The sequence below is a fragment of the Pygocentrus nattereri genome, chromosome 3, assembly GCF_015220715.1.
Source record: "Pygocentrus nattereri isolate fPygNat1 chromosome 3, fPygNat1.pri, whole genome shotgun sequence".
In the NCBI taxonomy this organism is placed as follows: Eukaryota; Metazoa; Chordata; class Actinopteri; order Characiformes; family Serrasalmidae; genus Pygocentrus; species Pygocentrus nattereri.
Genome location: NC_051213.1, coordinates 23,394,596 through 23,421,354, shown reverse-complemented (window position 1 = coordinate 23,421,354; position 26,759 = coordinate 23,394,596). Strand labels below are relative to the sequence as shown.

General features: G+C 41.0%; 1 protein-coding gene across 1 annotated transcript; it reads left to right on the top strand.

The window, feature by feature from the left end:
- Positions 1 to 768: 768 nt before the first annotated feature.
- On the top strand, positions 769 to 25,207 carry si:dkey-34d22.1 (discoidin, CUB and LCCL domain-containing protein 1). The gene is made up of 15 exons (XM_037536569.1): positions 769 to 975; positions 6,199 to 6,420; positions 9,309 to 9,446; positions 13,293 to 13,344; positions 13,824 to 13,896; positions 14,070 to 14,203; positions 14,568 to 14,605; positions 15,037 to 15,219; positions 15,378 to 15,490; positions 15,616 to 15,787; positions 16,234 to 16,326; positions 17,055 to 17,148; positions 17,266 to 17,306; positions 17,423 to 17,530; positions 23,362 to 25,207. The coding sequence occupies exons 1-15, from the start codon at positions 876 to 878 to the stop codon at positions 23,790 to 23,792; spliced, it is 1,992 nt and encodes a 663-aa protein (XP_037392466.1). The 5' UTR covers positions 769 to 875; the 3' UTR covers positions 23,793 to 25,207.
- Positions 25,208 to 26,759: the final 1,552 nt, after the last annotated feature.

Genomic DNA, 26,759 nt, shown 5'->3' with positions numbered 1-26,759 from the left:
CAGCAGTGTCTTCTACCTCGTGCTTGTGAATTTGCTATATTATCCTCTGCAGATTTTTAGCTTTTAACTAAGGACTAGCAAACCATAAACAGTAACTGCATAAATAATTTTGATTGTCTAAAACCTTTTAATATAAAGATTAATTATTTATTATCATAATCACAATATTTGTGTTCTGCTGGTCTTTGCTTCCTCAGTGCATTTGATGTTCGGGTTGTAGTTCACGTATTTCACCGCAAGGTGGCAGATCCTCGTGCATCTGTGTTCTACATCGTTCTCCAGGAACGACAGCGGCACAGAAAGTAAAATAGCCGGTTCTTGGGTATGTTGGGTCTGTTTCTACTTGCTGTTCCCTGCAGACAGAGTTGTTTCGTATTCGTTTAACTTAAAAAAAATAAAAATAAAAATACAGTTCCCAAGAAGAGAGGAGACGCTGGTGTGAGAGTAATGATAACGATGATAATGACGATGGAACGATGTTTTGTTCTTGGTTGTGATTCCGTCCGAAAACATTCCGCTGGATTTCCGCTCAGTGTCGATACTCGTGTTTTAAGACTTATCAAACAGCTCATTTAGTTAAACTGGTACAATCTTGTTAGTGTATTAGATGAAGGCGGTTTGCCGTGAAGTCCCGGGGAAAGCTATCGTTTTCAGTTTGAAGCCCGCCCTTTTTTGGGGATGTGTGATAATTGGCACAGCCAATGAGAGCCAGGGAGCCCAGTTAGCCACGCCCACTGCCCCCTTTCTCTCGCACTGTTTAACGTGGAGCGCAGCTGTGGAGCAGCTTCAAGGAGTTTGGTTAGGCCTGTTACACTGACTCTTACCCATGGATACCACAACATACGCAGTCTGACTGAAGATAATCTGAAGAAATCATGCGGGCGACAGCAGGAGGCAGCTGGGGTGCCGTCAGCTTGTTTTCTGGTGTTTGGTGTATTTTCAGCCTTGAGACGTTGCTGGTGCACGGACAGGGAGGTAAGACTGTTCACCAAATTCGCGCTCTGTCTATCCAAAAGCTTCGCACTGATGCATTAAGTGCATTAAGATAATCTGAGGAGACGAGATTAGTTCTTTAAACTTTAGTGCCAAACGCAGTAAGGTCAACTTTAGTGCCAATGCAGAGAGAGTAACCTTAGGGAGCTCTGACTGAAACTAAAACCAATCCTGAAGCCTATTTTAAAACTATTTAAAACTATTAAAACTATAAACTATTTTAGTCTCCTTTCTTTGCTTTATTACTCTGTTCTATTAATGAACAAATTAGTTTAATTGCCTGTATCTTTAAAGAACCTGGATGATCCTTTAAACCGTTTTTTTGCATGATATGTGAATAACTGAATGCAAAGAACCTTCTTAAAGTTTGAAGAACCTACACATTCCAGTTAAAGAACCTTACATCTAAGTTAAGAACCTCAAGGAAACTTTATTGTCAAGATAAAGTTTGCGTTAATTCTGAAATCATGCGAAATCATACTGTTTTCTGTGGAATTGTTGTTTAATTAACTTATTTATTTATTTAGTTGTTAAACAAGTAACACATTTAGAGGGATTGGGGAAATAATTAAGAAAAATTAGATTAAATGGAAGAATAGAGGACAATGTCCTTCTTCCAAGTGGTCTGTAAAATGTATATAGTGAAATGGTCAAATATTTGATGGTATAAATGGGATACTGCTTTAAAGTAAATGCTTTTATGCAGTTAAAGTAACACTACAATTAATATGTCATTGCTGTTGGAGCAAAACCTTGTATCTGTGAAACAGTAACTTTACAGGAGAAGGATAAAACATTCCTAGCTTTTTAAGTAAGTTAATGCAATAAGATTGTTTTACCATCAATTTCTATTGCTGCACTCATCATGAAATTTCCACAGAATTTCCACAGCTGGTGTTTTATATTATGTAAAAAGATAAAAAAATGACAATAATGGAGATACAAGATTTTGTTCCATCTGCAGCGATGTCCAGAATGCTGCTGCTGGGTGCTTCTGTCCAATGTCACACTTTTGATAATTGAGAGAAGAAACACAAAAGCTGATCAGCTACAGCAACATCCTATCAGTGTGGACTGGCTGAGCCGTAGATCTCATCTGCGTTTATTCTCTTTCTTACAGACACACACACACACACACACGCGCACACACACACACATGCTCCAGTTTGGACATTTGGCTTGTCAACATTTCTCAATATGCGTGGGGTTGAGTGTGAATCACTGACCACAGACTGAGGAGACACCACAGGATAAACACACTTGCATACTCTCTGTGGACTCTGGATTCCAGCAGCATCACTGGGGAAGCTGACTGATGCTGGGGTCATTACTTTATGTGAATCATTTGTTTTAACTTGCTAAATAGATAGAGGGAGTCATGGGAGTGAAGAAATCTAAAGAACATGGCTAAAGAGCTGTTTCTTAAGCTCAGCACATTTACTGTCATTATATGATGGACAGCAGAGGATTAGAGGTGTGACAGCCTGAACAGCTGAACATCCTGTCGGGCCATAGTTCAGTGCTGCAAGGACATGCCCACAAAACCCTAAGGTGAAAATAAAATTACATGTTGCATCACACTGTGTAAGTGATGACCAGCTGAAATCTGTAGTTCATTTTTCAGCCTTTTCCTAATCAGCCTTAATGAAGGGAATGTCCATCTGTATTTGCAGTGCTAAAATGTTTTTGACAGTGCTGTCATAGCATACTGTGTCTACATCACACTACATCATACTTTTAACCTTTTAAAATTTGAATAGGAATTCCACAAATTGTCCTGCGTAAGTCAGTGGTTTGATGTGAAATGGTGCAGTGCAATGTCAAACTTACCATATTTCATTATTTACAGTATTATTGATGGGAACCTGTGGTCATACAGAGACATACCATACATATATATAACCACCCTGAATTAATTTTTGTGCAGAAACTTCTTTGTGCGAAAATCGGCTATCCGCATTAATTAATGGCAGAGATCATCCTTCATTTATTTCATTAACAGTCACAATAGCAACTACAAGCTATTCCATTTTCAGAAGATATTTCAAAGGCATTAGTTGTAAGATATTCAACTTGCATAAGATGTTTAGCCATCCACGGTGAGAAGACAACTCAACAATGTTTAGCTGTAAAGAACTGAGAAAAGGAAAAAGAAAGACAATTTGAGAAGAAACACTGAAACTGGGTGTCTGATGTTTTGAAAAGTTTTATAGACTGATGAGTTCAAGTTTGTATGTGCAATTACTTGACTCATGAGAAGCAACAAATGCAAAAACATTTAAGACTGAACTTTTGAAGATGTGGAAAAACACCTTTCTTTGAGTGAAAGCAAGTCTCCTAAAAAACGACCACTGTAATAAAGACAAAGGTGCACACACTAAATTGTAAAAATATATATATGTTTAAGGATTTAGTGTAAATATTTGTTAAATATATATTTTCTTGCTTTTTCCAGATCCAGTGAAAAATAAATAACTTGTCCTTAATTGCTGAGTTGACTGGGAGTCCTGGTTATTTCCAGTTACTGGGGCATAGAAGGAATTAAAGTCTACATAATGAGACAAGGCTATAGGCTTGTTTTAGGCCATGTAGGGTGAAGGTATACAATAAAGCTTGATGGAACAAAATGTCTTAAATAACTGCTCTACAACAACAAAATTGTCCTCTCATTCTTTATGATGACAGATAGCCACCTTGTCGCCTGTGGTTACAACCCATGGCTCTGGTATTTCCAGGGAATCTCAGGGGAGATGAGTTGGGCCAGCAGGGGCAGAGGGGGACCAATTGAGGTTGTGCAAATTAGCAGCTAACCGGATGAGATAGACTCAGTGATGTGACGTGAAACACTGTTCACATCCACACATCCACAAGCCGGCACTGAACTTATCATGGACCCTTAGGAAATGGAAAAGTGCTCCTGAAGATTTAACATCTAGACCTACTGTGTGAATTCCCAGCCAGACCATACATTCTGCCCTTTGGCAACTGTGAGTCAGACTAATAGTGGCAGCTGAATTTCAACTAAGAGACCCATTAACAGTCTGACCACAGATGTGCATTTGTTTTCCTGTGTGATGAAGACTTGTTCATGGCAACAGAGGTTTTGTAGATCTAGCAATGAAATTCAGATGTACTGAAATAGATCACAGAAGTCTAACATGCATAGTTATAGCCCCACATAAGAATGTTAGTGTGGGTTGGGTAAGAAAGAAAATCTCAGACACAGTTATGCTTCTCAAGACTGAGTCAAGGTATTAGTGTACCACATCGTCGCTGTAAAAAAAAGTCTCCATTTTTCTACATTCTACAACACGGCTGGTTCCTTTACATTATTTGAAAATTTTATAGTTAATGGACCAAAATGCTCCAGCATGACTTGCAATAAAATCTCTTTAACGTATATTGAAAGTTTACAAACGTAACTGTAAGGTCATTATTTTAGAGATGTGGGGGGGGGGGGGGGTTTGTTGGTTTTTTTTGGTACAGAGATGATATAAGAAGCAAAGAACTCAAAGTTCCTAGATTCCCTCAGGCAGTGTGTACTAAACCAGACCAATATACTGGTTGACTATTAAAATCAGCCTGTATTAAAACAGCCAATATATGAGGAAAAACAGCAGAGCAACTTTTAGTTTCTTAAGTTGAGTTTAGGAAATTGAACTAATCAAACTAACAGTCATATTTGAAAATTCACAGTACACAACTGAGTCATATCTGTCAGTACAGCCTTTTCCAAATCTACTGGAATGTATTTATTTTAACCCATATAAAATTGCATTAACCATTATCTGTATTTTTAGGCATTTTTAATGTGATATCGGTGAAAAAATGCTACTAACAGGTGGGCCATAGTCCTGAGTTTTACATACCCTCAAAACAGTGTACTGGCACTTACTCTTCATTTATAGAGATCATGATGTCATGCTAATGACCCTGGTTGAACCCAGTGATTAACGCAGCCTCAGAGTAATTAACACTTTAATTGACATGAAACAGAATTCCCCCTACAGTGTGACTAACTGGTGAATTTGGCAAACCCTCTTTTCTCCCAGGCTTCAGCTGCTTCACCCACACTTACTGGCCAAAAACACACACCGTCTGCAGATGACTAACAGTACATATGTACTTTGCACTGTACTGCTTGCTCTTAATGTGGGAGATTTTATGAACTGGACTAAGAAATGATACCAGATAGGAAAATAGCTTAAAGATAAGGAGCAAAGGCATTAATAGATCATTTTGTTTATTTTATAGAGATTAAGTCTATTAAAATTGCACCTTAACACTGTTCAAAATCACTACAAATTAGAGAACTAACACTATGGTGTGTCAGCCATAATGCCTGTAGCAAAACTCATGTAGTAGTGATGTGTCATTTGTGAATGATGGGCTCTTACAGGTGAACACTGGGAGCTGACTTGCATTGAAGAATTGTTTATTTTTTTAGACAAAGGCGCTGAGTAGACATTATTATGCTGATTTCAGATAATCGCAGGGCCACTCTCTTGGATCTCCTTCGAACATTCTGCTTATCTTGTGATCCCTCTTAAAATTTGTCTTGTCAAACTACTTATAAACATTGGGTGTTTGTTTAAAAAAAAGTGAATAAGTAAATGAGTGAGCCTTTCTGGACGCAGTGTAGGTTTGTGTAAACCTGCCTCGAGATTAAAGTGTTGGGGGGGTAAACGAGAGTGATCAACTGTTTTTGTTCAATATACATTTTCTTTTCTGCACATCAGTGTGCAAGTTATGATTGGAAATTAGGAGTATGACTGCATAGTCTGTTTAATATTAATATAATCAATTACAAGCGCTTCTAACATTCCAGAATTGATGCTGCTGAATCGCCACTTTCATATGCATATTTGCTCCCTGTTGAAACCATGCTCTGTACATAAGCCAACATACACTTACTGGCCACTTTATTTGGTACATTAACATACCATGACCACGTCAGCATCACAAATAACACCGTCTGTGTGGTGGCCGTCCCATTCAGTGATGAAAGAGGTGAAGGGGAGCTAACAAATAAGGCAGAGAAATGGAAGGACTACATTCTGTAATTGTTCTTCTGTATGTTAAGTAGACATGATAAAATGGCCAGTAAGTGTAGATACAAAGTATTAAATAGAGTGACCAGCGAGTGTATATCAAACAAGAAAGGAAAAATAATAATTTCAGCTTGAACTCTTCTCTGTGCTGCAGGTGATGGATGTGGGCACACTGTTCTGAGCTTAAGGAGCGGAACAGTGGCCTCGAAGAATTACCCAGGCACCTATCCCAATCACACATACTGTGAGTGGAGCCTGAGGGTGCCACAAGGCCACACACTGCGCCTGACCTTTGGTGACTTTGACCTGGAGTGGAGCCAGGACTGCAGAGCCAGCTCACTCACGATCATAGACAAAAGTGGAGTAGAAATACTGGGTAAGCTGTTTGTCTTAAACATATACACACAGTAGAAAGACTACAGTCACATTCTTATCTCCATCTCTTACATCCAGTGCAGCAAATACATATATCAAGAATTATGTATAAAGACATCGTATGTAATTTCCAGTAGTTAAACTTATGAAATTCATGGCTTTGTTCCCACACTTCATTCACCTGATCGTAACTCTATTGCATTTTTCATTTAGTTCACATATTGTAGACGTACTCAAGAAAACTCGCGTGCTGAAATTGTTGTAAGTCATTCTTGAAGTGATAACACATAGCCTTATGTCCCATCAGTCGTGTTTGAGGTACATCCTCATACCTGTTGCTGACTACAACCTGCAAATGTAACAGTCACACACGCAGCTGACTGAATGGATATTTCTGATATTCTTATCATTATGATCTAAAGGCTTATGCTTAAGTGCTTGAAATGTGTCTCGAAGACAGTTAACAGCGGTGAGTTGATATGAATGGATTATTTACAAAATAAAGCCACCAAAGCAAGTCATTTCCAGCAGACAGGTCATGTCATCACTGTCAAAACATCACGTTTCCAAAAAAGTAACTATACATGAGAAGGACAAAATGTTCTTAACTTTCACTGTAAGTCATTGTGACACAGTTGAATTCAATTCTTATTCAAGTGTTTTTGGGTAATTTCTGTTGGTCCATCTTGAATTTCTACCGATTCATCACAAAATTTTGACCCAGCATAAAAGACATCCGACATTTTCCAGTTATATCAGAAAACTACAAAAAATGGTGATAGTGACAGTGTGTAGAGGTTCTTCAGTCCTGTTGGAAAAGAATTGCAGGTGGCTCCTTGTGAAGGTGCTTGGGAGAGTTAAGTGTTTAAAGCTGCACCAGGAAAAGAAATGGTAACAGCTTTTCTGTCACTGTATAATTCCACTACTTTACTAAAATGTGGAAAACCATCTAAAAATAAGCAAAATCTTGGCCAAACATTTTAACTTTTAACTTTTTCCTGCAGTCCTATCTTCTGTCCTCCTGACAACCCTGTGATTGGTGTAGTGTAGTGGGTAACACCTTTGTCTTCCATGCTGTGGACTAGGATGTGATCCCCTGCCTAGGCAAGCACCCTACACTATACCAGTAAAAGTCCTTGGGCAAGACTCCTAACACTGCTTCCACCTACCTCTGTAAAAATGATCATGCTCTAAGTCATGCTGGATAATAGCGTCTGCCAAGGGCTGTAAATGTAACTGTTACAATCACCACAAGAGAAAATGAAAAAGATTCCACCCGTGACTCAAATCACATAAGTATGTCATACTTATAACGCCCATCAGTCCAATTCTGCTATGTATTCAACAGTTTAAGCTTTCTAAATAATGACTCTGTGATAAAAGTCCATATAGCATCAATTTCTTTTGTGATTTTTTTTTTAATGGGACCGTGGAGGTTCAAAAAGAAAGACTTTTAGGACAGTGTATGATATGTAATTACTCCAGTAGTCTGCTATTCCAAACTGATAAAGTAGTAAACTACTTGTAAAAGTAGTTGTGTCCAGATTTTTGACTGATGTTGTAATAAGGCTCAAGGTCACTGTTGTATCATGTTCTGATCCTGTAGGTACAGTCTGAGGGATAAAATCCAGACTGTTCAGTGCCTCAAGTGAAGCGCTCCGTAGCTACCTTATTATGTTGTTGTTATTGGCAAATTCCAGAGGCTCTACCTCATGCTGTTCAGCAGCTCCAGCCAAGCCATGTGCCCACACAAGTGTCTGCATACCACTCCACTACAGCACAGCCATTACGTGATATCACTTCTCTTCACACCTCCCTACACACACAAACACAGATGCATACACGCTGCACGCTCAAGGACAAGTGACAGGATTGGCGTGAGACCTCAGAAGTCTTGGATCTCTCAGTCATGCATGTGCTTGTGTTTGTGCATAATTGTGTGTTGCGTTTTTGGCTGCGTGAGAGTATGTGATTGTGTGAGTCTGCTAAGCCCTGAGGCTGCTGAATTTCATGTATTTCTCCTTGTGATTCTTCTTAGAAGAGAAAACATGCTAGTGTGCTGTGTGTCAGTTAGTGGGTAATTTACTAAAGACAAAAAAGCAGAATTATAGAAGTACAGGAACCTCACTGTATTGTAACACAATTGAGCACTTTATTTTGGTAAAATCATGACATTTTAGCCTCAATGCAAGTTCTTTATTTATTTAATAAGCTACAAAAAACCCTCTACAAGTAAATTTTAAGTACTGGCATTAGGAGATTTGTACATGAAAATCGGCATCAGGCTAGAATTCTCATCACAGCAGATATATACACAACAGATATTTACACTCCGAAAGTCTTAACAAATTGCATTGTAATACTGATTTCCAGTGACTCTTCCTTGTAATGGGACAAGTGGACATAAACCATGCCAACAAAATGTCCCCCCACAGTACAACAGAGCCATCACTGTAACGATCAGTACTTTTGTCTGGGTGTATGTTTTACACACTGCACTGCACTAAATCTAACAGCCCAATTCTGTTCTCTTTTTTTCTTTAAACATGCAGTTGGTCCTGCAATGATATACTGTAATGTAATTGATCACAAAAATTGCTTATTTGTGTGAGAATCAGTTTTTACTCCCTTCATATTTAACGTGCCAGGTTCTCTCTGAAAATTGCTGTGTACAGTCATCTGTGTAAAATATGACGCTGCTATGTTGGATTCTGGATTATCTGGGATGTGCATTTATAATCGTGTGAGTGTTTGTAGTTGACATTTTTAATCATAGTTTTATATGAGTGAGTATGTTGACTGGTGTGTGTGTGTGTGTGTGTGTGTGTGTGTGTGTGTGTGTGTGTGTGTGTGTGTGTGTGTGTGTGTGTGTGTGTGTGTTTTGTACAGGACCTCTGTGTGGGCAGTTGCCTCCCTCCAGCAGGAATGTGTCTGTGAACAGTAGTGAAGTGACGGTGCACTTTGTGTCCCACACACACCGTTCTGGACGAGGCTTTCTGCTGTCCTACTCATCTAATCAACACCCAGGTACCACTGCACCACAAATTGTACACAAACCACAACACATGTACCTCTGATCTACATTATAGGTATTTACACAGGCATCAGTCCATCGTGATAAATCGCTCTGAAAGTGCCCATTAAACTGAATCAGTTGAATCAGTTTTAGAGTAGTGCTTTATATTTTGCAAACATTTTAGGTATATCTCTCTCTGTGGTGTATAATATGATCAAAAGATTCAGGGAAAAATCTCTGCGTAAAGGGCCAAAGACCACAACTGTGAATACTCATGACCTTTGATCCCTCAGACAGTGCTGGTTTAGAAATTGACATGCTTTAGTGATGGAGATCACTACATGACCTTGGGAATACATTGACAAACCATTGTTAATAAATGCTGTTCACAGTGTTTTTCAGGGATGTCCATGCTTTTTTCAAAATGACAGTGGCAAAAAAACATTTTGCACATGTTACAGCATGGCTGCATAATCAGAGGATGCCTTTTATCAAAAGCATGTGGCGCATTTTGAGGTGAAAAATACAACAAAGAATGGTTGATACATAAAACCACACATGGATACAGGCTCTTTAGCTCTGCAGCAGTTGGTTAATGTGTAAAACCATGAAGGAGGTGCTATGGAGACATGAATATTGAGTGCACCTATCTAAACTCATGTTGAGTCATGCACTGCATCAAGTGAAATGTATCAGAGACCCCAGAACAAAGAATGCAGAGTACTATTCCTTTTTCCCTCCTTTGCAACCTGAGATCATTAAGAAATTATCTTTCTGCACAGTGTATTTTTGCTACCTACTCACATTAATAATAACCAGTCTCAGAGTTGTCTTTCTCTTTAAAATGTCTTGAGAAAACTGTTCTACAGCAGCAGAGGAGTAATGTGCTCTCACTTTCTCTCCCCACATTCAGCGCCTTTGCACTGTATACTGGTCAACAGCAGTAGCCAGAAAGTTTTGCTCAGGTTTACTCTGCCATCAGACATTGATAAAGTGGATGTCATCCTCTTTCACACAGGGAACTTTCAGTGTTGTCTTTGCATTTATTTTGAAATGTAAACCCAAAGTCTTAGTGATCTAAAAACCGTTCTGAATTTGTACACATATAGTAACTCAGAACCTGTCATAGTGCATCCAATAAAAAAGGCAGCATCATGCTTCTTTTATATAGTGATAACAAAAAAAAGCACTGGGCACAGAAAGCTCAGCATACTTCAGCATCCTTATCTGTTTTAAGTCCAGTGTGAACGTGTGTGTGCCAAATATTATGGGAGCAGGTTTCATTGAGTTTGAGGGGACTAAGATCAGTGGTTGAATTTTGAACTTTTTAAGTCTAAGCATAATGCATTTACAGTTACCATCCAATACCTGCTTCAGCTACTTAAACATTCATTCATTTAAATCAGGTTTTCTGAAAGAGAAGTCAGGAACCAGACCTGTACTCTTCTAACTGTGTTCTTCTAACCAAGATTTTAATTACTTGTAAAGAGCTATTTTTACATTTTATTGTATGTATGTTTGTATTTATTCTAATGTTATATAGTGTTTCATAAAAAGAAACACACTTACTGCTGAAACAAATGACTGATTAAGACTTCAGCACAGTACTGTTCCCAATAGACATTAAACTTTGGGTGACATAGACTTAGATTACTTTTTAACTACATAGCTTCAGTGAAATAAAGAAGCAAACTTTGGATACCAAACATGTTTTGCACCCCACCCCACAACCCCGACCAAGCACTGGGTATGATGAGGTTAACAAGGTCAGTGCAATTTTTGTCGCTGTAGATTGACCCCACCTTTAAAAGATGTATACTCCAAATCCAGCTTAAACACAACAAGAAGAACATTCCAGCTGAGTGAAGGAGTGAAATATAAACAGCAGATTGGGAGTGCTTTTCCTGAAAGCTGTTTATTCTCATGTCCTGCTTGAATTGTGACTCTCCCTTCAGCAGGTCAGCTTGAGCAAATCCTTAAATAACAGCCTGCTGCGCATGCCATGATAGTAGCTTTGACTAGAGCAAGGTGTTGCTTCTACCAGGGTATGCATCAACTTGCAATGTAATTAAACAGTTCACTTTCTCTCTCCTGATTCGCAAGAGAGCACTTCTATCAGACAGACACAGCTATATGCTGTGTGACAAAGGTGTAACATGCCCATGGCACAGGAAGTACACACTTTCTCACTGCAAAACGATCACAGAGTCTCAGAGAAACACTGATGTGTGTGTCTTTGTGTGTGCAAGTGGAGCTGACATATTGGAATGCGGCTGTGCTGCTTCACTGAGCTGAAGAGTGTTTGCTTGGTAAGCAGGCCAGCCGGCTGCCTCTTCTGGCCTGAATAGAGAAAGAGGGAGACAGAGAGAGAGAAAGAGAGAGAGAGAGAGGAGAAAGGCCCCAGAGACTGACCACACACTGTGAGTGAGAGAATAACTGTGCCCCCTCCTCCACTGCAGACATAACCGCAGCATGGTATGTTAACCATTGCTTAGCCACTGTGTAGCCTGGGTCTCAGGTGATTTTACATAGCCAGATAGCATCAGGAGTTTTGGCTAGTTTTTGCTTTTTGTTGCTATCAGAATAAAACCTTGTATTGCCAAGATGGTAACTTTACAAGAGGAGTAAAAACTGTCTTGTCTTGTATAAGAATTAGTGAGACAGTTTTATACATGTACTTTTTGAGTATTTCTGTCATGAAATTCTGTTATTCATTAGAAATTGAGAGTTAATTATGTTTTGCGATGCTATTCAATTGATCCTGAAGGAAACTCACTCAAGACCATACATACAACAACAAAATAAATAAATAAAAGAACATGACCATACATCTAATAAATGTAAAGTAAATGTGTGTAATCCCTAAAACACTTTTAATTCTTGTCCCTGGGCAAGACTCCTATTGCTGCAGTAGCCTTTCTTTGTAGCAGGCTTCAGTTGCGAGTCGCCATGGATAAGAATGTTTGCCAAATATGTGAATGTAAATGAGATCAGATTGAGTGAGGAAGGAAGCCTCAGCTGCAGGTCTTTTGAGAGCAGGAAACATGCTAAAATTCACTCTTCAAAAGCACAGTTTTTTAATGTTAAGTCAGCTGAGGTCATGAGTGAGAAAAAATAAACTGATTAATAAATGCTTTTTTATTAAACAAATGGAACTAAACAGAAACTGCCAAACTGTATGAGAGAAAAACAATGGGAAATAAATAATTATCACAACATATAAACTGAAATTATAACAAGATATTAAGTGTGTTCTGAATGTATTACTGTTTTATGTAATGCAAACCAGTGTGATACTAAATTCATTTAGGGCAGTGCATTCAGTATTCAGCCATCAGTAATTTTTTCAAGTATTCTACCCAGCGTTACACCATGCTTATTTCTGTTGATAACTGCAAAGGGTTAATACACAAAAACCCTCTACAGATAAATTTTTCAATTGCTTCATTACATAATTTACTGGAATCGCACAAGCTTCTTCAGAAATTCCACTAAATGTAAAAGCCACATCACAAATCAGAAGTGGCCATTTACTGAGAAAAGGCCTAACAAAGTCATTCTGCGTTCTCTGATGCGAGCACACGATTTCCTGTTATTTGCCGAACAGTTGCCTGTTTTAGCTGCGTGAGGCTGTCCAGACAGCTTCTGTCAGACTGCGTCATGATTTCAGACTCGGGGCATGCTCAGGTCCCAAGTACGCCTTACAGACTATACACAGAGGTCATGCTTTAGAGCCTGAAGGAAGTGTGGGCGGCATGTAGTCTCTGTATGCGTGACCAACTGTGTGGGAATTTTGGTGTATATTTAAACTGATCTGTTAGTCTGTGGCTGATGGTGCTGCGGTTTTCCTTTCCCAGATCTTATCTCATGTCTTCATCGAGGAAGCCACTTCACCTCCCAGCGAATCAGGTAGGATATAGACCTCTGTGACTGAAGCAGATACAATAGATCAAGTTCTGACTCAGCGTGAAACAGCAACATAATATACTGGACTGCCAGATTATTAGGTACACCTACATTGTACTGACACATCAAATACACAAAGTTGTAATTAAATGTTAGAACACTGCTGGTCAAATTACATGTTCATTTCCTAAGTGAAAAGATGTTAACACATCCTCTTAGGAGAACACACTTCTCTACATTTTAATGCACATTTACTGTCTATTTTCTGAATTTAACATATGGAAAAAAGATATAAAACATAAAATGTGGCTTGTGCAAAAGTTATTACATATGTATTATTTGATGTTTGATTAAATGCACTATAATTTGAAGAAAAAAATGCCATAATTAAGTTTAAATCCCCTGTGGAGGATATGTTACAAAACATGCCATTTCAAACTTTTGCACATGATTATAATTGACTTTTGTCCCACCTTCCTCAGTGTGTTCTGTCCTAGTGGCTGCAAGCATGTGGCAGGAGAAATATGGGGTCAGCATGAACAAGGCTACCGAGATGTAAGCCTTTAATGTCTTACATAAAGATGATTTACCTTAGAGTAATTTGAAAAGTCATGTTTTTTTTTGCTTGCTTGTTTTTAGCATTTATAAATGTTGCTATTTTATAGATTTTTTTTTTATGAGTGGAAGCTGAACATGTGGCTACATGCAATGCAATGTGTGTTTTGTAGACGTCTGTGCTTTGCAAAGCTGCTCTTCATGCAGGGATTATATCAGACAGCCAGGGAGGAGTGATCAATGTGACCCAGCAGAGGAGCATCACACTTTATGAGTCAAGCTTTGCCAATGGAATTCTATCCAGAACGTGAGTATAGTAGCCTGTTGTCTGGTTTGTTGGACATGGATTAAACATAGTCTTGGACTAAACTGCAATGCTGTTGGTGTTTCACAATAAAAATGTCTTATTAGTCTAGACGTATGCTCAATCAGGGTCTGGGAAGTGGCCAGATATCAGATAAACACATCAATGTTGCTCCACGTGGGAGACCTAGTTGAATCAATAATACTAAATGACTTCCCACAAATTGACATTTACAGCTATACTCATTTGATTCAGTTAAGCTCTTTGATAGATAATACAAGAATAGTGACTGAATGCTTTATATGCGACTTGGCAATTGAAACAGAGACTCTCACCTCACACTTTCTTTTTGTTATTTCCCTCACAGGGGTTCATTGTCAGATAAGAGGCTTGTCTTCAACAGAGGTAATGCTAGTGCTGACTGAATTTACATAGGGATGCTATGGCTATATAGTTCTGTTAATAATCATGTCTTATATGAACACCATATGATTCTTAAACAGCTAATTCTGTTAATTTAGTGAAATTTGTGACGTCCTTCTGTAGTATGGCACCAGTTTGGGGTGAGAAGGGCAGTACAGTTGGAGTGCTGGAGTGACATGAAACATATACACATAATTATAGTGTAACTAATATGTACTTACAACTGCTACTTAGTACTTACCTTGAATGTAGTATCATTATTACCCATGCGACAACTACACATTACCAGCATCTAAAGATGGAGTGTACAAGCAGCATCAACGTTACTATTTACTTGCTCAGCCCATGAAGTGAGAACTGACAGACTCAGTAATTTTGCAACATTCTTTTCTCTCCTACATTTCATGCAACAGCCTGTGACAGTCCACTACCTGTGATGACTTACAATGCCTCTTCAATGTGGGAGGAGGAGGACAGGTTGAGCTGGCCTCTGGAAGACAGAGACTCCAAAGGCCACTTGTTGCACTGGTCAGCCAGCCCTCAGGATCAGCAGCCATGGCTGGAGCTGGAACTATGGACCCGAAGTAACGTCACAGGCTAGTGGTCCAATGTGATTGTATCTTTTGAGCAGCAGTTCTTTTAGATCACTTTATTGATTTTACATTACATTTACACAAGTGGCACCTGTCTGGCACTGTCTGACCAAGTGTTTGTATGTTACTGAAGGGATATTATAAAATTCTTTTCCATCTAGGAATAATTACAAAGGGACTTCCAAACTTCTACATTGAGACTTATAGTCTCATGTTCAGCAAAGACCGCAAAAACTGGAAAGTTTATAAAGATTCATCCAGCAAAGAGAAAAAGGTACACAGTCTGCCTTCCAGTGTATTTCTCAGAATACAGTGATTTTGAATTCAGAACCATATAATCTCAATACAATAGCAATTATGGATTCATGCTGCATCGCTCATGTTCTCCTTTCTGTGCAGGTATTTGACGCCTATTCTGATGGCCACACAATTGCTCTGAACAGCGTAGTTCCTCCAATAACAGCACGCTACCTCCAGCTCCGGCCACAGCGCTGGTATGGCAGGGCATCTGCACAGGTACAGGTGCTGGGCTGCAGCATGTCCTCTTTCCGACCCCGCTCAAGGGGTGATGGTAAGATTCTGTCTTTCTCTGTTCTAGATACGTATTGTTTTAGATAGATATATATTTATTTATTTATTTATTATCATTTCTAGAGGTGGCATGATAACACTTCTTCTTTTCTAAAACTGATATTGAAATTGAAGCCATGGATATTGGCCAATAGCAATCCATTTTTTTTACAAACTACTAACATTAAAATTTCATAGTGCTATTGCAGGATATGTTTGTCACAGGATTCAATCTAATTCATTATTTTTCCCCTCTGATATCCAGTCCAGCATTTTCTGCTGATGTTAGCCTAATATTGATACCCACCATGTCATCTCTAGTAATTTCTCGAGTTTCAGAAGAATAATAATTATGTACTGCCCACCATTCTATTGAGACAAGATCTTTGTTGAAATCTGTTGTTTCCCTAAATCTGTGGTTCTTAGCCCAATTATTCCATTCCCCAGTATCAATCACAGTGAAGCCAGTTCCTACAGAAATGGTGCTGTTGCCTCAAGCCTCTACTGAGAGTCCTGTGATCACAAAATCTTTAAGTGAAAGTAAGTATGGACAGTGACAGAGTGACAGTGGTTTTCATCAGAATTTCTGCTGCAATGATGTACTTGGAACATGACAAATCTATTTTTTTGTCATGTGGCATGTTGACATTTATTTTAGAGGAGAACCATACAAAAGACATACACCTGTACTGGACTTAGGATCTATCAAGTTCATGATAGAAGTCTTTAATAAATCACAACCACTAACAGGACACACATGTACTGGGTAATGTGTACAAAAGCAGGCAATCCTGATGTCAGGTTACAGGAACTGGAGTGCAGTCAAGCACAGAACAAATACATAGGCAAACAAATGACTATAGGCTAGAGAAAAGTATGTGCCTATGTCACAATAAATAAGATGACCAGATGAAAATGCACTCTCATAGCTTACGATTCCAGTGACCGTGAGTAAGTAATATTGTCAATACACTTTACAGTTTGAAAGTATAGATTCCCCACACACATATCTTTGTTATTATTATTAATGTTGTTGTATTTAGATAACTGCTGGCCAACAACTCCTAACAATTTAATAATGTCTCTTAAGAGTGTCAAAGCACTTTTTCCCCAGTCTTAATTTTGTGGTGACTTTGTACGTAGACATATGGAGACATGAAGGATGGCATGCAAAGCCCCATTGTCTATGCTCTTAATTCTTATTATTATTGACTAGGTGTGTAAGGTTGCAGATGCTAACAAATTAGGCTTCTCTCATTTACTTACAGGCTCCGGCCAGCCAATGCTATTGGTGGTGGGTGTGGTTCTGGGCATGGCTCTGTGTGTGGGTTGTTTGTTAGCAGGGCTTTTGTGGAGAAGAAGGTACTTAACCAAATACCACATTACATGCCATCTGTTCTCACAATCTGAAATGTTACCCTAGATATAGAGTGGTGCATAAGTATTGCCTTTTAATACAACTTGAATCTCTTGTTTCAGGAAAAAGGCTGTGCAAATGAAGAAGTGTTGCCTTAACTCAGGTAGGCCTGCAATAGAGTGTTCTTGGTATTTCAGCCTTTAGCGTTCTAGGCTTCCTTTCTTGTGACTTGTAATTAGGGTGTTACCTGGCTAAGTGGCATTGTCTCCTGTGATTCAGGTTCTCAGAGTTTTAACGGGAAGAAGCTGCCTTATACAGACTCTGAGCTCATAACCTACCCTCTGGCTAGGAGTGTACACGACAGCCTCCCAAACCCTCCTCTTAATGGTGAGCCCTCAATAACAGCACAGTGGAAGCTGCAAGCCATCAGTTTTACTCGGTTACTTCATCAGTTCTGTTTGTGAACAGCCAAAACACAGAGACAAAAACAAGCTAACCAGTAGCAATTTAGCCTGTTTTCTAATTTGCTCAGCAGCTTACTGTGGATTATATGAGCATCAGGAGAAATCCAAAGTACTCAAAAAATCGAAAGATTAAGCAAACAGGGGAGGTATGTACAATGTACAATTATTGTTTATTTGCTGACTTTAAGATAGTGGGGTCAAATCTGGCCTGTTCCAGATGTGCCTAAGTTTTTTTCATTATCTTCTAAGCCTCTGATTCCTTCTGGGTCATCCCAGCAATCATTGGGCTCAAGGCAGGAATATTAAGCACAGTAAATAGACATTCACAGTCCAATTTGTATAAAATGCATTATGTGTTTTTTTTTCTCTGTAGAGGATGTGTTAACTTATTTTCACTTACAAAACATTGTGTGACCAGTGGTGCCCAAATCCTTTGCATACAACTGTATCTGAAATCTGGATTATGTTTATATATTAATATAATACCTCTCCTTGGATCACCACCTTATCGTGGTGGAGGGGTTTGTGTGCTTGAATGATCTTAGGAGCTATGTTGTCTGGAGCAAAAGCTCCTGGTAGGGTCTCCCATGGCAGACTGGTCCTAGGTGACAGGTCAGACAAAGTGTGATCCATAATAACCCCTATGAAGACACAAAAACAGGACTTGTGTACCCTGCCCGGAATAGGGTTACTGGGGCCCCACCTGGAGCCAGGCCTGGGGGAGGGGCTCGCCAGCGAGCGTCTGGTGGCCGGGCATTTACTCATGGTGCCCGGCCGGGCCCAGCCCGAAGGAGTTACATGAGTCCCCCCTCCCATCGACCCACCACCAATGGCAGGGGCAGTAGTAGGGGTTCGGTGCGTTGTGGATTGGGCAGTGTCCGAAGGCGTGGGCCTTGGCGTTCTGATCCTCGGTTGCTGAAACTGGCTTTTGGAACTTGGAACGTTACCTCACTGGCGGGGAAGGAGCCTGAGTTGGTGTGCGAGGTTGAGAGATACCGGCTAGATATAGTCGGGCTCACCTCAACACACAGCTTGGGCTCTGGGTCCAATCTCCTTGAGAGGGGCTGGACTTTATTCTTTTCTGGAGTTGCCCATGGTGAGAGGCGGCGGGCAGGTGTGGGCTTTCTCATAGCCCCTCGACTCGGTGCCTGTATGTTGGGGTTTTCTCCGGTGGACGAGAGGGTAGCTTCCCTACGCCTTCGGGTTGGGGAACGGGTCCAGACTGTTGTCTGTGCTTATGCACCGAACAGCAGTTCAGAGTACCCAGCCTTCTTAGAGTCCTTGGGAAGGGTGCTTGAAAGTGCTCCTCCTGGAGACTCTATTGTCCTACTGGGGGACTTCAATGCTCACGTGGGCAATGACAGTGAGACCTGGAGGGGTGTGATTGGGAGGAATGGCCTCTCTGATCTGAACCTGAGTGGTGTTCAGTTTTTGGACTTCTGCGCAAACCACAGTTTGTCCATAACGAACACCATGTTTGAACACAAGGATGTCCATAAGTGCACATGGCACCAGGACACCCTAGGCCGCAGTTCAATGATTGACTTTGTAGTCGTGTCATCGGACTTGCGGCCATGTGTTTTGGACACTCAGGTAAAGAGAGGAGCTGAGCTGTCAACTGATCACCACCTGGTGGTGAGTTGGATCAGGTGGTGGGGGAAGATGCCGGTCAGACCAGGCAAGCCCAAACGTATAGTGAGGGTTTGCTGGGAACGTCTAGCAGAAGAACCTGTCAGATTGATCTTCAACTCACACCTCCGTCAGAACTTTGACCAGATATCGGGGGAGGTGGGGGACATTGACTCAGAATGGGCCATGTTCCGTTCCTCCATTGCTGAAGCGGCTGACTGTAGCTGTGGCCGTAAGGTAGTTGGTGCCTGTCGGGGCGGTAATCCTCGAACCCGGTGGTGGACACCCCAGGTGAGAGATGCCGTCAAGCTGAAGAAGGAGTCCTACCGGGCATGGTTGGCCTGTGGGACACCAGAGGCAGCTGGCAGGTATCGACAGGCCAAGCGATCTGCGGCTTCAGTTGTCGCCAAGGCAAAAACCCGTGTATGGGAGGAGTTTGGTGAGGCCTTGGAAAGTGACTTTAAGCCGACTCAGAAGGGGAAAGCAGTGTGCCACTAGCACTGTATATAGTGGAGATGGTGTGCTGCTGACTTCGACTGAAGACGTCATTGGGCGGTGTAAGGAATACTTTGAGGACCTTCTCAATCCCACCGACACGTTCTCCAGTGAGGAGTCTGGGGACATGGGAATAGGCTTGTCCATTACTGAGGCCGAAGTCGCTAAGGTAGTTAAGAAGTTCCTTGGTGGCAAGGCTCCAGGGGTGGATGAGATCCGCCCTGAGTTCCTCAAGGCTCTGGATGTTGTGGGGCTGTCTTGGCTGACACGCCTTTTCAACATTGCGTGGACATCGGGGGCGGTGCCACTGGATTGGCAGACTGGGGTGGTGGTGCCTCTTTTTAAAAAACTACAGGGGAATCACACTCCTCAGCCTCCCTGGCAAGGTCTATGCAGGGGTACTGGAGAAGAGAGTCCGGCTTATAGTCGAACCTCGGATCCAGGAGGAACAGTGCGGGTTCCGCCATGGTCGTGGAACACTGGACCAACTCTTCACCCTCTCCAGGATTCTGGAGGGTTCATGGGAGTTTGCCCAACCAGTCCACATGTGCTTTGTGGATCTGGAGAAGGCATTCGACTGTGTTCCCCGGGGTATTCTGTGGGAGGTGCTTCGGGAGTACGGGGTACATGGCTCTTTGCTACGAGCCATTCAGGCCCTGTACAAACAAAGCTGGAGTTTGGTTCGCATAGCCGACAGTAAGTCAGACTCATTCCCAGTGAGAGTTGGACTCCGTCATGGCTGCCCTTTGTCACCGATTCTATTCATAATTTTTATGGATAGAATTTCTAGGCGCAGTCAAGGGATGGAGGGTGTCCGGTTTGGTGACCTCAGGGTCACATCGCTGCTGTTTGCAGATGATGTGGTCCTATTGGGGACATCAGGCCGCGAACTTCAGCTTTTGCTAGATCGGTTTGCAGCCGAGTGTGAAGCGGGTGGGATGAGAATCAGTACCTCTAAATCCGAGACCATGGTTCTCAGGCGGAAAAGGGTGGAGAGCCCTCTCTGGGTCGGGGATAGGCTCTTGCCTCAAGTGGAGGAGTTCAAGTATCTCGGGGTCTTGTTCACGAGTGATGGTACAAGGGAGCGGGAGATTGACAGGCGGATTGGTGCTGGGTCAGCAGTGATGCGGGCTCTTTACCGGTCTGTTGTGGTAAAGAAAGAGCTGAGCCACAAGGCAAGGCTCTCGATTTACCGGTCGATCTACGTTCCCACCCTCACCTATGGTCATGAGCTTTGGGTAATGACCGAAAGAATAAGATCGCGAATACAAGCGGCCAAAATGAGTTTCCTCCGCAGGGTGTCTGGACTCTCCCTTAGAGATAGGGTGAGAAGTTCAGTCATCCGGGAGGGACTCGGAGTAGAGCCGCTGCTTCTTCACGTCGAGAGGAGCCAGCTGAGGTGGTTCGGGCATCTGGTTAGGATGCCTCCTGGACGTCTCCCTCGGGAGGTGTCACAGGCGGGTCCACCTGGGAGGAGACCCCGGGGAAGACCCAGGACACGCTGGCGCGACTATATCGCCCAGCTGGCCTGGGAGCGCCTCGGAATCCCCCTTGGAGAGCTGGTGGAAGTGGCTGGGGAAAGGGAGGTCTGGGCTTCATTGCTTAGGATGCTGCCCCCGCGACCCGAAGCCCGGAGAAGCGGAAGATAATGGATGGATGGATGGATGGATTAATATAATAAAAGTATTGTCTATTTTCTATAAAGATGTCCCCTCAAAAAAGGTTTTAAATGATGTTTTGCCATTCGACTTCCATTCGTATTCAGTGAACTCTTTTTATTTAAGACCAAGGGCATGAAAAGCATCCATTTGCAAATTAATAGAGTAATTCACAAAGAGATAACAGTGCAGTTCATGTCATTAAAACAGCCACAAAACAGTGTTTGTTGTGATGATGTCATGGGGTACAAAAGTTCTTACAGTAACCACAAATAAAGAGCTTTCAAACGCAGTGCTAATTCAGCGCAGGAATGAGCGGCTTAGTGTGATTGCACTAGTAGGACAGAAAGAGGAAAAGAGAGAGAGTAAGAGTGACCCTTCTATTCCCCTCATTCCTGCTTCATGGCTCTGCTGAGCAGCCAGTGCAACTCAAGAGAGGGTTCTGATGGCTTACCCTCTGAGTGCATTCTTTCTGTTTCTTTCTTTTTCTCTTTCTCTTTCTCCTTCCCTCTTTTTCAGAGGCTCAGTGGCAGCATAAACGTGTCTTTCTTCAGTTGACTGAGCTTCTCTGAAAGGGACTCTTTAATTGGTGCCCCAATGATGGGCACTCATACTGGAGCAGCACTCATCCCCCTCCCTGCCTCAGGCCAACTCATACTTCAACAAGGCCTTCTGTCCGAAGTAGGGCAGAGAATCATCAGCCAAGACAATTGGGGTCCCTTTTAGAGTTGCTCTAATTAAGGCAGTTTCACCCTATTAGGATGCGTGCAGCGAATCAGAGAGGGTGGGACATGCATAGAGGTCTGTGCATGATCCACATCCTTAGAGTATGGTGTGTGCTCCATCACATCATGGATTTACACATCAGACATTATAATAAAGACTGAATACAGACTTGTGTATTATTTGAAACATTTTTATGAATGATGCAGATGTGCTGATGACTGCTGATGTTCTAGCAGGAAACTGTAAGAGTTGAAAAGAGCGGAAAGTGCTAGTTAATTACTTACCATTTACTTATCCTAAAACTGATATGGTACAATTTTGTGCCATAATGATTCCTAAGGCTACATTCTATCACTATGTAGTTAATTTGAACTATTGAATGTAATGCATATACTATTGTTGTATGCGAACGTTAGAACACCCTTAGTCAAATTACATGTTTTATTGATTTTGTAAAATTCTTTGTTTAACCTGTTGTACAAAATTAAAACATTAAATATAAAATGTGCCGTAACTTAAATTCAGCAAATAAACAGTATTTCTGTTGTAAAGTGACGTGCATCAAAGAGCAGATGTGTGTCCTCTGTAGTGGATGTCTCCTTATTCTCACTTAGCAAAACATGTCATTTGACCGGGGGTGCCCAAACTTCTGTATATGACTGTATCTAATAGAAATTAGAAATAGAATTGCCTTTTAATTATCAGTCTAGAAGTGACATGACGTATGTCATGATGGAAAGCTCTAAAACCATGGCACAACATACACTGCATTTACATATAAACTTATATATGTTTATCTTACAGCGGTTTTGCTCCGTCTAGTTGAGTTGAAGTTATAAGGAGTGTTTTGGCTCAGACCGCCTTTTGAATGATACAAGGCAATCAGATATACATATATCAGACTTAAAGGCACAATAACAAAAACTGTGTCTTAGGGATAAAGATATTTTAGAAATTTGTCATATAAAAATGAATTATGACTTTATGGTGTGTAAACACATACAAACATCCCATCATCAATGTAAGATATAGCCCTTTATGTATTCACTGCAGGCTAATGCAGTAATTAAGGATATGTTGTAGACAGAACAGTCAACCATGCACATTTACTAAATGATTATAGTGTAAATCATATAGCGGCATGAAGGTATAACATTGACTAAGGCTATAATATCTTTAAAATGCTCCATGAATTCTGTGTTTTTAGACCTTACACCACAATTATGTCCCTTTCCTGTGTTTGCAGACTATGCCGAGCCTGATTTGTCAGCAGGTGGGCAGAAGATGGGCCTCACTTTCCGACCAGAGCTGGAGGAGGGTTACACCATGCCTTTTGCCCTAAACCACTACGACACCCCGGGTCAGCTGCACGAGTATGCAGAACCCCTTCCTCCAGAGCCTGAATATGCCACACCCTTCAGTGAGCAATGCCCAGACCCCTCACAGCTGAACACACAACACACACACTCTCAGCTGTTTCAGGCAGGATCTGGTGCTCAAGGCAAGAGGGTGTCACCAGGGCAGCCAGAGTATGACTGCCCCGCTCACCATGGCCTCTATAACGGATACTGTGCTCCAGTCTTCAATGGCAGTGGCCCACGCAAGGCTAGTCTGATCTACGCAGAGCCACAGCCACTAGAGGCGCTGCTGCAGCATACCTACCACGAGCCCCTATGAGTTACCACAGCAACCCTTAAGGGACAAATGCAGTCATGCTTAGCGTCTCTTACTGCTGCTTCACACTCATAGTTTCAGTAACATTTTTAACATGTCCTCGTCAGCTCTGCCTCATTTTTCCTCAGTGTCATTTTAAGGGCTATTTCATTACTTTATCAGCTCAAGTGAAGTTGGTTAGATCAGAGGTATTCAACTCCAGTCCTGGAGGCTGGGGTTCAGTAGAGTCTGGTAATTGCTGCTCCAAAAAACATCTGCTAAACCTGGCAATTTTCAGATGAGCTGAATTAGGTCTGTTTTGAGCAAAAATCAGCAAACTATACCTCCAGGACCAGAGGTGAAGACCCCTGGGTTAGATGACCCCTGTGAAGAGTGATGGGTCAGGTCAACATAAATAAGTTTGACAGAAATCATTGCAATCTTACAAAATTTCTTTTTCTAACCTGAAAAATGGTGGTTAAGACCTTGTAAAATAATACTTTTAACCTATAAAATTTGATTTGCAACATTAAAATTGAGCTTTATGCAGCAAGTACACATTCTGTTATAGATGACAGCAAATGCAACTTATTTTCACTTTTTTATTTTAGTTAGCAAGCTAATTGATGCACAACAACAACAGAAGAAAAGCAATGCAACATAGAGCTCATTCTAGACATAAAGCTTGGCCATTCACAACGATTGTATATGTTGCATTTAGACTTGCACTCAGACTAATTATTTCATGCAGGCTGGCCTAGACAAGAACAAGCAGGTTTGTATAAAAAAAACTACCTCCCCCTGTCCAGTATGTATATGAATGGCCACTTGTAGAATATAGGTGCTATGCACTTCTGAGTTGTGGGTCAAAGTTGGCAAGAGCATGTTAAAAATATTGAAACGGAGGACAAGAATATTTAGGACTGTGAATGCCTAAAGAGAGACAGAGGCGTAGAGGGAGACAATCAGTGCCATGCACTGTCATCTCCACTCAAACTCCAATAACCTCATGCACTGCTAATTGAACAATTGTATGCGTTTTCCTTAAATGGACTTGCATGAGTCAGTTTTAGGCACTTCTATGCATATCCTTGATTTTGTCTGTTCAGATGTGAATTCAGCATGCAAAACCATCTCTGTATGTACAAAGAACATTTAAAACCAAGTGCTAATTCACAACAGTGAATAAGATGGATTATAAGAGTGAAATATTTACTACTGCCTTTTATCCACTAATGACTGACACTGAAATGAGTCTGTTTTTTATGAAGATAGGAATCTGGAGTTAAGTGATTATTTGGTGGACCACTGACTTTTTGTGTATTTATATGAGTGTGTGTGCATATGGAATATAAATATGATGTTATAAATACATATTTCCTTTTTATTGTTGTAAAATAAAGCTGTAAAGCTTTTTATAGAAAGCAGATTCCATCACAGTCTTGTTGGTTTTTTTTTTTTTGGTTTTTTTTTTAATGAATGTTTTCCTCAGATACATCACAAGATCATACGTACACCAGTGTGCATGGAGTGCACAGCTCTCTTGTACCTCTGGACCTCTGTAGTAGCTGCAGAAACCACAAAACCCCTCATAAATCAGTAGAGCAACCACAAAACCCCTCACAAATCAAATCATACTAACAACTCCTGAACCAGAAGTAGCCCAGAAGTCCACTGCATGTACAGAACTTTGTTTATGCTTGCTCAACTGCACAACTGCTCTTCTGAAATCAAGGGTATTAATAGGGAGCTTGCCCCAGTAACACCCACTACTCTCCTGGAAAGGTTTTACACTAGATATAACAACATTGCTGTGAGGACTAATTAGTGAGGTCAGGTATGATGTTGGATGATTAGTTCTGTATCACTAATATCACTACAGCTCATCCCAAAGGTTTTAGATGAAGCTCCTTCACTCCAGAGAATACAGTTCCATTGCACTACGGCCCAGTGCTATGGGGCTTTATACCCCTCTAACTGATACTTGGCATTAGACATAGTGATATTAGGCTCATGTATGACTGTTCTAGAGCATCCCATGCTATTGTCAATGCTATTCTGTGGAGATGTGTGTGCAATTGAATGACTGTGTCAGCAGTGGGTGTACCTAACTCTAATTTAACTCTAATTTGAAGATGTGTCTGGATACTTTTGGTCATACAGTGTGTATCTACAGATTTGGCATAGAAAAGTGTTGTGTAGTGTAGATACATTTCAGACGTGGGGAGAGAAGTCCCCACTGACCTCTGTACATTTTATGGGAAATAAACTGTAGAACAAGAAGAGAATTTCCACAGAATACCTTTTGAGAAGATATCTGTCTCCACCTGGTGGCTGTTGTAAAGCTAGTGCATTACTAAAACTCAAGGTTATGTCCAGGAGAGTAATGGTATGGATTTGGGTATGAGCAGAGTAGAGTAGATGTCAGAACATATATTTTTTTTCTACTTTCTTTGCATCAACCTCTCAGGGGCCAGAATGGGAAATTCCTCAGGATGATGCCTAGTATTTACTGTGGGTAATGCGAGCCTGAACGTCATTGTAGAAGTCCTGAAACCCCTGCCCAGTCTCCTCGCTGCTTGTTGATTCAGTTTGGCCTTGTAGGCAGTGTTAACCAAGCCAAAACTTGTCCTTATTTGTCACTCATTTTTTCTTGGTGGACTTTGGAAAGCTGCTTTCTTTTAAATAGGCTACCCATGATGGGAAACTTTTTGTGTACAACTGAATTTTTCCTTGGTTACTTGATGAGGGCAATTAAACTTGCAGGACTTCAATGTTATGAATGGTTAAAATTACAGCTCTGATTTAAGGGAGGTTGTATTTATTTATTTATTAGCATTTTTTTAAACTTGTTTGAAATCCCAACAAAATGGGCTTCGCTCATATTTCTTCCAAACCTGATATTGAAAAGAGTATAATGCTATATGAACAAACTTTTTTTTTCCAAGATTCCAAAATCCAGGATTTTAAGGGCAGGGAGTAGGTCACATT

Bases quoted from the DNA above. Each gene is read 5' to 3' on its own strand.
- si:dkey-34d22.1 (XM_037536569.1), top strand. From the start codon at position 876: ATGCGGGCGACAGCAGGAGGCAGCTGGGGTGCCGTCAGCTTGTTTTCT. The intron at 9,447-13,292 runs GTACCACTGCAC...TTCCTTTCCCAG, and splicing joins CTCATCTAATCAACACCCAG to ATCTTATCTCATGTCTTCAT. The intron at 15,220-15,377 runs GCTAGTGGTCCA...TTTTCCATCTAG, and splicing joins GACCCGAAGTAACGTCACAG to GAATAATTACAAAGGGACTT.